At 39.9% G+C, this 12,222-nt stretch overlaps 1 protein-coding gene across 6 annotated transcripts in view; it reads left to right on the top strand.

Moving 5' to 3' along the window:
- The window catches only part of LOC145435095 (NACHT, LRR and PYD domains-containing protein 14-like), a 443,484-nt gene that overhangs the window by 244,881 nt on the left and 186,381 nt on the right, over positions 1–12,222 (top strand). For all 6 annotated transcript variants that reach the window (XM_080312363.1, XM_080312362.1, XM_080312359.1 and 3 more), the window contains one exon: positions 8,658–8,825. In XM_080312363.1, coding sequence (XP_080168489.1) covers positions 8,658–8,825 — 168 coding nt within the window. The remainder of the gene's footprint in view (positions 1–8,657; positions 8,826–12,222) is intronic.

Below are 12,222 nucleotides of genomic sequence, written 5' to 3'. Positions count from 1 at the left end.
GGTACGCCATGACGGCCTCCAGCATTGTAACTTCATGAAATATGGTTATCTCTGTTAGAAGAATAGACTCCCAGATGTTGGCTAATGAAGCGAACGACTATTATGACCCACAGGTTGGCGAGGAAATTGGACATTTCATTCGCTGTCGCTTAATGCCTAATGATTGTAGCGATGTAAAATCTAGTTCTAAGATATATTGTAATGGGACATTAACATTGTTTTATGTAATTCTGTAGAATATGTTGCGGGTAGCGGTGCGTTGCCATACTAGATTTACATGTCATGAGCCTATCTGGTGATTCCCGAATTATCCCGTGTGCAAATATTTTACGTTCCGTCTACGATGGTTAGGCAACTTACATCGCTGACGAGATAGGACACAACGAAATTGAGGATATCAATGGTGGATCAGGGCTGTTTAATTTAATTTAACTTTATCCAAAATAATTAGAATAAAAACGCCGGGTAATTTGCACACATCAAACATATCATATTATTTGACAGGTTGTGCAATCGCCAAAGTATGTTAATAAGTATCGAATATGATATGAAAGAAGGTTGATATGATATGGAACATTGTAAGTATGGTATGGAACGATTGAGGCGGGTATGGAGTATGGAAATTTTCCATTCCATACCATACAATTTTCCAGTCATTACTACGGTGCTACGCTTAAAGAGCTTCTTGGAGGTACGAAACTTCAATATACAGCATCAGCATCAGCATCCGCTCCATCCACTTATCCGCTTAAGATTGATGCTGACCGATCAAAGGCCATTAATTCTGCCATCGGCAAACACCTGTTAGATAATCCGATTTGTGCGAATAATTATCGAGACGACCGATTTCGAATCGTTAGGCGGGGTCGTTCACAATTCCATTTGTGTGCCTTGGAGTCAACTTTTATCAAAATAAACCAACCAAAACTCTGTCAACAAAAAGAGTTCGTGTACCACCTAAAAATAGTACATTGAACGCTCTCTCATTCTAAATTTCATGCTGGTGACGTCATATTTTGTGATACGATTGTTGATATACAATGTTCTTTCCAATTCTCTACTAGTTGCTGACGATTACCCCTGACGAGTGTCAGCCGAACTTGAGGGTGCCTTAACACTTCGGTTGAATATCGCTGCCCTAATCTCTTTAGACACGACATATAAATATGCTCATGAGCTCATGGCTGGTGATCCTAATCGTCATATCGTATGTGTCGTTTATACGAAGTAATGAACTTGGAGTTTTAGACACAGATAGCTCCTGATTCCATATTATGTTCATGATGTCACTTGTATACGCAATCCAACACCGCGTTTCGCCTGCGATAGCTGACTCATTGAATAATTGATAGACCGTATGACATTGGTACTAACTCGCCTTTTAGGAAATACATTTGCATCGAAGTCGACATAAACTATAACCCGACAAATCAATATGGATTACCGTTAGAAAAACCGTGCATTCAGTCAGTTCTCTACCTGCACATCAGAGACGTGTTTTGACATTGCATTGCTTCGCTCACGCTCTGCGGCTCTTAATTGGGTTGGTGTCGGTCTGCGCTAACTTAGTCTGCGTTCCATGACGAGATCGGTGATGATATTTCCAATGGTATTTCTCGATGATCTCATGAAACAGATTACTAAGATTCTCGGTTTGCATTCAAATATTCACATATTTTCATGTTCTGCAATGTCCATTTCACTGTGAAATTGTGGCCTTCAAACCATTTGCTCACAATCCCTTACCAAGTGCGATAGCTATTTCATTTTCGATGTCGGCTAACAGCTGATCACTCGATCAGCCTATTCCTCAATTTATTTGACTCGAAATTCTGTGTTTGTCTGTCTCTATTGAATTTGACTGTGTACCATGCCAGATTGGGTCATGAGATTGCGTTGCGTATGCTACTTCCATTGAAGACACGATTCATGTTCGCACTTGACCTGACTAATAATCTGCAGAAAGAAATGACTAGAACCCGAGAGATTGCGTGAAAATAACTGGAAAGGTCAACGAGTTCGGACACATACGCAATTGTTATGTCATAGATTGGGCCTGTCATATTGAATCCAATACACACCTTGCATGATATCCCGTGTAGACATGGGGTGATTACATCGTGAATCTAATCGATTGCGATTACGATTACTTCTGAATGACGCGATTACGATTACGATTACAGCAAAATCGGGAAGTAGTCGATTACGATTACGATTACATTGGAAAAGTAATCACAATTACTCACGGTTACATTTATTTTGCATCTTAGAAGTTACATTGGAAGACAATGTATGGATTGCGCTGAAAAGGCCTAATGCAGGGGTGTCAAACTCAAATTGGGTCGCGGGCCGGATTCAAGTCTTCAAATCGCTCGCGGGCCGGACGAGTCAACTGTTTACAAAATGTTACCTCATGCTCTTGCTTTTGAATACATCGAAAGCATATATAGATGATACACGGATCATAGGGTTTTTAAAGTAACAAGTCGCAACATCATTGTTCGCGAACAATGAAATGGACAGAAATGCTATGACTGTCCGCTAAAACAATGGCGTTAACAACGATGTCACTTGCCATATTCTATGCTCCTTTTGATTTAGTCGTAATCTGGCGTTAGCCCTGTATATACGTTGTGAGGAATACAAGATATTTGATTGGAAACGCGAACGTTGAAATTTGGTTTATTATTATGAAACCGCGAGTCGCGTTTCTCTCATGTCTGGCGATGTATAGTGGGTTGAAAGTAACACAGCAGTGCGATCATAGATATTCTAATTATATATTCGTGGATTAACATATTTTTCATGTAAACTGCTTATAACGGTTCCGCATTGGCGTTTTTCCTTCTGTGAATAACTACTTTTAGGTCTATATTTGTATAAAACTCATAACTTACTGTGCACTTTTTCCCTTCTTGAAATTGGGTATTTAATTCACAGACTTGTTACTAGCCTATAGAGATAACTAGAGTGAAACCACAGCGTCGTAGTCGAGTAGTTATAATGGGGCCTACGAACTTGGTAGTATTTCCTGAAAAAATCTCAACATTTTTTACCAATGTGCTGGAAAATATAAGTATTTTTCACTCTACTCAGAATTGCTTCGCGGGCTGGATGAAATCGTCTGGCGCACCGGATGCGGCCCGCGGGCCGTATGTTTGACACCCCTGGCCTAATGAGATTCCGACTTTCTTTAAAAAAGATGCGACATTTGCTTGTTACGTGATAAAGTAGGGGAGATCGGGGACAAATATAACACGGGGCAAATGTAACAATCGACCTCACCGCTGATAGGGTGGAGGGATCGCCTTGATATTGTGAGTGCGCATGTGGTAGCTGTGACTCCTAATATACCTGAAGCTACGTTGAGCTACGCCGCGCATTTACTCTCATCGTTTACCCGTACCAGAATAAATTTACACAGTGATATTCATAGTACTGGGCATGAACCAAATTGCAGAAAGGCTTTTGAATCAAAACATCACATTTCAACTAGCTAGCCACCAAATCACGAATTACTTCGCACCATGTTTATATAAATTACACAACAACAATATGCTCCAATTTTAAAATAAATCGTGTAACACTTTAGAGTTGACATCAGGTTATCTGTTTCTATATCAGTCAGTGGGAGGCCTGGCATTGCATGCTATCAACTAGTGCGCTGTACTCTGGTATGTAACTTGACACTGCAAATATGAGTGAGTGTTCCAGATGTTCATCAGTGAGGCGCGTTTTTTGTTTGTTTTTGATGAATTTCATGTCCGCAAAGGCTGATTCACAACGATAAGTTGAACCAAACACGCTTGCAGCCTTCATAGCTGCTTCGCAGTGCGCATACAAAACTGTACTATATTGCTGCAGCCTTGCGGCTTTTAGGTGGAGGTCATTTTGCGGTGTTACAATTTAAATCTCCAACTGTTCAGCATCCAGACTTCACAGATTTCAATATACATGACAGCAGCATCGACTACAGAAAGTTACAAACATAGTACTAAACTGCGTTGAGTAAGAGATACAAGCTGTGTCAAAAGATACAATACATCATGGGCATACAAATATTGAACATCTGCTGGTGCTTCACTGCTATCTGCTAGGGAATAGTAATGTTGTTTACTACTTTGGAATTGTCCTAGACGTCGAGCTGCCATAACGACCCCCCCCACACACACACCATTTCAAGAAGACCGTGGATGGCATTCCGTCACGTGGCCTGTATGGACAGGGTGCCGTATTCTACGTCTTCGATATCTTGTGATTCTATTAAATGCTGATATATTGCTGCCGTAATTGTAATTGAGGATATTTGGTATCATCATTTTAAGTGTCTATATATATTTATTGTCATTTGTAAATTACGCGTCGGAATGATTTGAGGAAGAATGGCTCGATCAATTAACCTATATATTTAAAAGCTCACTGGCAATAATCTGAGGAATATTTGTAATTGCTGCTATTCGGCTATATTTTTAAAGCAGGCACGCGGGCTACTCATCTGATCGTCGCGGGCTACCTGGGGCCCGCGAGCACCAGGTTGGTGACCCTTGATGTATAATATACATTATGATTATACCTACATTCTTATACATACATTGTATATTCACAGCCAGACTTGGACAACTAGATAATCTTCAGCTTTTTCGAATTAGATTAAAATTAGAATTAGATCCACACAGCTTTTTCCAAATTGGATTAGAATTAAAATTGGAGCTACACAGTTTTTCCAAATTAGATTAGAATTAAAATTGGAGCTACGCAGTTTTCCCAATTAGGTTGGAACTTAAATTACCGAATTCGCTAAAACTGCACGCTTGTTTTCCACTTTACCAGGGTCACCAATCTTGAGTCATGGACGCTTCGAAAACAGCATAGGGCGTTTCCACAAAATCAATCTTAAGGATGAGATAGTCTTTCAGCTAGTAATATATCTGACTAGCTCCGATATCGATTCATTAGTCGCCGGAAAGTGTCGTCAGTTATCGTGCGCAGCTCATAGTCCAAAATAAAATGAGATTTAGAGCAGGATTTTTCTTGCGATTCCTTATGAGGTAACCATGACGATCGTTCATGCTAGTGAGCACACTGTTGTGCAAAGGTACAGTCATAAAATCGTGGTTGCTGAACTGTGTGGCCTATTTTTACTCGAAATTGCATTATTGCGGCCCGTGGCCTCTACGAAATTTGTTAAGTGACCCGCGATCCATTTTGAGTTGGCGACACCTGCACTATTCGGTTCTCCTGCATGGCTGAAAACTCTTTCCAGTGGATCTGATTTTGCAGTCATGCCCACGAGTTCTCGAGCAGCATCCTTGTGTTGAGGAAACGACTTTCTATTTTCTTTTTTAGTAACCCAAAGCACCACAGACCGTGCTCCCACTCTCTGCTTCGAAAGATTTTTCCTCATCATCCTTCAATATATTTTCTGTGGTTAGATCTGAAGCAATTATCCTCTCTTTTCTTGGTGTATAGTTGAGGGCATGAAAGTGAATAAGCCTGTGTTAACTATCTCTTTTTCATTGCTGCTGTTCTGTTTGTGATCGAAACTAAAATGTTGTTCGCGGACTACAAGCAACTATGCCAGCATGGCTAATAACCATCACAATAACTACTATGACTGCACTGTGTAAGCAATGCGATGGCGGCCTAGCACCGGATTACCCTGCGCAAGAGAGATATTCTTGTTAACTCGCTGCAAAATGCCTCGGACAAAGAGGCATTTCCGGGAATACAATAAATTACATTAGATTTAAAATTAGAGCATAGGAACATTTCAGAAATTACATTGCAATGTGAATTAGAGCATTAGAACATGTCACTAATTAGATCAAAATTATAATGAGAGCGTAGGAACGTTCGCAAATTAGATTACAATTAGATTACTGGCATTTCGCTACAATTTAGTAGTAGAAATACAAATTGAATTGTTCAGTTGTCAGAATCTGAACACAGTTTCCTTATCACTAGGGCGATTATTTTGACATGTTAAAATAGGTCAATATTTTGTCAAATTTGTAGCATTAGGTCCAAAAATTGTCAAAATTGTTTACAAAGTCAAAATGTTTCTTGCAACCTGCATTCCGTTTGCATCGCAGATGCTTACACTGTCGGTCATCTTATCATTTGACATTTTCAACTTGTAGACTACTTTACAGGCGTACTGTTGTAGCATTTGTGGTTAGTGAGTCGGGCACCGACCAGTATATCAGTGAAAAGTAACAAGGTACTTCGAATTGTTGTTGTGGTTAAAATACCCCCTACATTTGACCAATTCGAAGAGTGGTATGCGACCAAACAGAATTGGACCAACCTGGTACCACCAAATTTTCATGTCCTGGATGGGCTTTGTCAAGTGCTTCCGATTCCGACAGATCTAATCCACGGACCTGCGGGGCTCATACACGTTCAGACCACAAGTCTATACTAACACACGGGAAAAAAAGGTTTTGCCACCATAGTGAATGAGCCTGGTGCGGGTCCATGGAAAGACCAAAAACATCAAAATCTGTCCCAACAAGTTTGTGATCTCATGGGAGTCAAGGCAATTACTGTAATATTCTAAGTGACTATGACTATATAGCAGGGGTGCGCAGACCTGCTTCATGCGCGAGCCGCATATCAAAAATGTTAGCTTTATAAGAGCCACATAAAAAAAATTAAAAATACGAATTGATGACGTCACGATCAAATGTAGGCTATTGAATAAAGTTCATTATTGTGAGGTGATACGATGCGTCTTCACGTGGGCTGCAAGATGTTTGAAATCAGGCTGATATGACGTCAAAGCAGAGCAAAGCAGTTCCTTCGAGTGCTGCTGAGAGTCTGAGGAAGATTTCATCTCGGTAATGTCGGCGACATATCTTTGACCAAACTCTGCACACGTCTTACGTAAACCATAAGTATAGAACCAACACGAAGACAATACGCATATTGTTAATACGCGATAAATGGATCCATTATTAATCTAGCAAAATGGTGCATGTGCATATGCGATCATTAAAAAGCCGCAATTAAAGGCATCATGGCTCGAGATTGAAATGATTTTAATACTGACGCATGGCTGAATCTAAACTTCAGAATTCAATGTTGGAATCGCATAAGGATTGGATATGTATTTAAAAATCACAAAAGGTCTGGATTCGGACACGAATCTGAAGTTTGGGATTTGGATGTAGGCTACATGATTTAAATCCAACTACCTGTGATAGCTGAATCCATAGTGGTAAATAGCCAATCGACGTTACACGCTGGATTTTTACGGTTGATATGTCGTGGTAATACGTATCCATCTTCTAAAGTATAGGTGGGACGACCATTCCATTCCTAAAAATAGATGGAAACATCATTTCCAACCCAGTTTAACCTCAAAATCCACCTTTATCTGATACAGTGTACAGTACAGGCGTAATTAGTAATTATTACCAATGACGATAGTATAGGATTGTTATCGGATTAAATTGGTAAGATTTGCATTATTACACAGCTCTCAATTATATTCATTTTTGTAATACCACGTTCATACTGTGAGTCAATAAGATGCATGGCAGAACGAGTGTTTCACAACGACTTTAGAAGGGTTCACACACCATGAAGGCTTCCCTAGCATTGTTCTAGAGTAGTGATTTTCAACCGGTGTGCCGTGAGACGAGCCCCGACACTAGACAGTGACCTTTGCCACTGTCGCAGTGTTGGAATGCTCGCAAAGTACTATTCATCGAAGCCGTACAATCAACTTAAGATTTGCAAGACCATATGTCCAATATAACATAGCGTGTAATATTTCAAGCTATGCGCAAAGATTCAACTTCTCGATTCTGAGTCGGGTAGTCCAGTAATCAGAGTCGATGTATTCGCATTATCAAAATATTAGACCGTCACACCAAGATTAATTTTATCAATGAAAATATAGTTTTAATTGTTTTCTCGTACAATGGGAGATTCGAAACCTCGGTTTTCAGAAGCTCATCGGCAAGAAAGAGTCACAAATATGCAGCGATATCAGTTGAAACGACGTTTATGTGATCGACCCGTGGCATCGTCAAAAAGTTACTGTCAAGAAATACAAAACTATTTCTGATGACGTGTATCCAGTGATATCTCACCTATGAACCAAAAAAAATGATACGACTCTGAAGTTTGAATGTCATTATTACTATATTTTGTCGTAAGAGAATCGACTCGAAATTTAGTCACGCATCTACTTAATTATACCTAGTCCTAATTGGAACATTCCCATTATCTCTTTGCGAAAGCTTTCATCGTCGTAGCAAAGTCTCATGTTGAAAAAATATTTTTTACATATATATTTTGCGAAACTCCCTAGTAGTATATAATTCCTTATTACAAGTATCAACAGAATGACTCGTGTATCAGCAAAAATAGTACATTCTGCTGAAGCGTGCTCTCAGCCACTACTAGTAGGATCTTCATGCGATTGATGTTATATTTGGTGATACGACTGTTGACTTAATAGTTATTTTGACTTCTGACTGCTGATGATTACCCTAGATGTGAGTATCGGCTGGAAATACTCATGTTCATTTGAATATAAATGCATCATTCAATTGTACGCTGCCGTTCTGTACCTGTAAGAGTCTCTTTAAAATTGCGATAGATATGTATAGATATAATAAAGTAATTACGATATTTCATCATTTTAGTTGCAAAAGCTTGCCATTTTGGACAATTCAATGGAAGAAGATCAATACGAAATACTCGGTCACATTCTGAAGGTGTCAGATTGCAAGGAGTTGCAGCTCGAAGGATGTTGTCTCACCGAAACAAAGTTGCAAGGATTGTTGCGAGGATGCCGGAATCAAAATATTCAGGTGCGTTATTATGGAACATCGCCAGATCTGATTAGCAATGTAGTTTATCCTCAATCGTTCCTTTCATGAAATCAATAACTTTGCAGCCTGCAGCCTTTAACATCTATAATCCCCACCGCCAATTGTGTTTCACTATATCAAGTAAATGAAGCGTTGCATTAATTTCGAATAATATTATCTCGATACCCCGCATAACAATATCAGAATTACTTTATACGGTATACGCTATACATATACTGCCACAACAAAACTATGGCTCGGTATCGAAAACGTATTATATGACGGTTAAAACTGAAAATCTGCATTCCACTGATTATATATTTGAGCGTCCGCTGTTACGCTCCTGGGAGTTTGGGTATGAGGAGGAGGCAGCAAAAGCTAATACATCACTTCAAAGGAGGGTTTTGGGAATTGGAAGATGTATTTTCGGAGGCGTGAAGATGTAATATACCTTTTTAGTGGTGTATGGCGTGTTCCAACCTCTAGTGAAAGGTGTGATGTGATTATCGTTTCCACCTCGGATTTAGCTGACAACGCAAGTTTTTTTTACAGTGTGGTCTATAATGGCTAGCCAAGAGTATAAATACCAAACCTCAGAACTTTGAGACAGATTGACCTGATGGAATGCACTACCCACCTACAGATTATTGGAGATACAATTTAAACCTGCAGGGTATCGCGAAACTCTAATTGAAAACCGCTTTCTAATTACTTGATATGAGATTCTTACATGTTCATCGCTCATGCGCTTAAGAGCTCGTGTGGTAGCTGGCGATGTTATAGTTGGAATATCCAATATTTCGTTTATACGAAATTGTGAACTTGGAGTTTCTGTCACAGGGAATTTCTGATTTAATATTATACTTATAATGTCGCTTATAAGCAATCTGACAGAACAATCTGGACCACCAGACATATTGAATATTTGAGTCTCCAGATCGCATTTTATGGAATTAGGCGATTCGGAAATACAATTGTATCGAAGTTGACATGAATTATTACCCAACAGATCATTTTGGATTACCGTCCAGAAAATCGCTCATTCTGTCAGTAATCCTTCTGCTAGTCAAAAACATGTTTTAAGATCTCTTTTATGGTGACCGATTTCAGCCTTAAATGTATTTTATTTATATATATATATCACCATCGTTTCGACGACACTGTTTCAGCTCGTTTCCAGCAAATCAGTGTCAAATTAATTTTAGATTAAATACCAATTTCATTATCTCAACTCTATCACAGCCCAGTATCAAGATGTAAACCCGTGAAAAAAGCTTCATTTTCCCTTCAGGCATGCCTGGAAAACGATATTTCGCCATATCGAAGTGTCGAAATTAGCCACCGTAAATGTTATAAATTCCAAAATGGTCGAAATTTCAATTTAAGATTGCACGGCCTTTACTGGCCGGGATTGACCCAAATTTGCTGTGTAGCGTTAGTAGTTAGTATGATCGGTCGTGACGGGCTATTGGCTCTTATGGGTGCGGTCGCATGATAACGCGAAACTCGTGGTGGCATGCTAACCTTTTTGACCCCCCCTCTCGGTCGCATGATAGCGTTACAGAGATAGGGATCGGTCGCATGCTAACGTTTTCGGGTATAGGCGGCGGCGGCATGCTAACGTGAAAACTCGTGGTGGCATGCTAATGTTTTTTTGGTATCCGTGCGGCGACATGCTAACGACGATAAATGTGTCTGTCATGTATTCTTACGGGATCTCTGGTGACTCGCCATGTGTTCTTATGGGTGCGGTCGCACGCGGTTATTGCGTCTTATGACGGGGGTGGCGAGCGGCTATTGATGCTAACACGAAACCCGGAGCGGCAAGCGGCTATTATGTCTTATGGCGGGGGTGGCATGCGGCTATTGTGTTCGTATGGGTGCGTCGGCATATCGCACTTTCGGGTATAGGCATCTCTCGACCGGTGTTGAATATGTATCAGATATGGTAAATAGTCACGTGATTGGTACTTAGTTATTGTGTATATCGCAAATTATTAAATATGACCGATTCGAGTTAATCCCAACGTTTACGGTGAGTACGACAATGATATATCGTTATTCTTATGGCGGGGGTGGCATGCGGCTATTGTGTCTTATGGGTGCGACCGTGAATCGCCCTTTCGGGTATAGGCATCTCTCCCCCGGTGTTGAATATGTATCAAGTAAATAGTCATGTGATTGGTCCTTAGTTAATGTGTATATTCCAAATTACGGCGAGTACGACGATGATATATCGTTATTCTTATGGACGCGGTGATGATTCGTACTTTCGGGTATAGACTACAGGCGGAATGTCGTACTTTCAACAAAAAGGCGTGAAAATAGTTTGCAAAATCTAGGAATTACTCGCATGGTAATGTTTGAGTAATTAGATTACTCCAGAGCCGGCGTAGACGGCGAATCGAATATCAACAATAGCCGCGTTCACAAACTAACACTTCAAATAGGTGCGAAATAGTTTGCGAAACCCCGCGATCGCTGACAAGATAATATCTCGGACGTAACCATCTTTCGCGACTTGGTGTCACAGACATACCGATCGCTCACACGGTGTAATTTTAGTAATCAGTTTGTCACATAACTTGATTTCGCTGGTAAGATTTAATAAGTAACGACTAACAGAACCGCCAATATCGGTAACTTGAATGGCAACAAATTGTCACTTATTGCCGCTCTAACCCTAATCCTTTGAGAAGTGAACGCTTATTCAAAAGGGTGTGATATCATTTTAAAATCCAACGACCACTCACCGGCTAATGCTTCAGACATAACCATCTCTCGTGACTTGTGGTTACATACATCCCAATCGCTACAATGTAATATGTTGGTAGTTTGGTGCAGAATTGGATTTCACGAGTTTGATATAATAAGAATATTACCTATTAAGTAATAAGCACCGAATAACAGAACCGTCGCAGGCGGTGACTTGAATATCCAAGATTTGATACTTTCCGCGATCGCTATATGTTTCACGTTGACTTTGGTTGCGTGATGCGAATCATGAGAATATTCAAGCAATGTGTCAATTTGTCAACTTGAAATGAAACTCACTACACAAACCAAGTTGATTCGTATTTGAATGTGTTGATCCGGTACAACGCTAAGCCTTTGAGAAATCCACTTACCGCGATCAGTTGATTCGAACGTAACCTGAATATTGCTGACTCCAACTTCAGTCGCATCGAATTATTCACACATTCCATTCCGCTGTTTCACGCCTATAGAATCAATACCAACTAACTAAACAAGAATCAAGAAATCGCAAGTATACACATACAATAATTGTATTTATTACTGAGAAATCAAACGCCTAACAAAAACACGCAACTTATCATTTGGCCAACTCTAGCATTACCAAAAAATCTAGGTATTGTTGATTGAAAACCCTTGAGTC

The sequence above is a fragment of the Botryllus schlosseri genome, chromosome 3 (genome assembly GCF_051294905.1).
Source record: "Botryllus schlosseri isolate E-star chromosome 3, Bs_hap1, whole genome shotgun sequence".
Taxonomy (NCBI): domain Eukaryota; kingdom Metazoa; phylum Chordata; class Ascidiacea; order Stolidobranchia; family Styelidae; genus Botryllus; species Botryllus schlosseri.
This window is presented reverse-complemented; position numbering and strand designations above follow the sequence as displayed.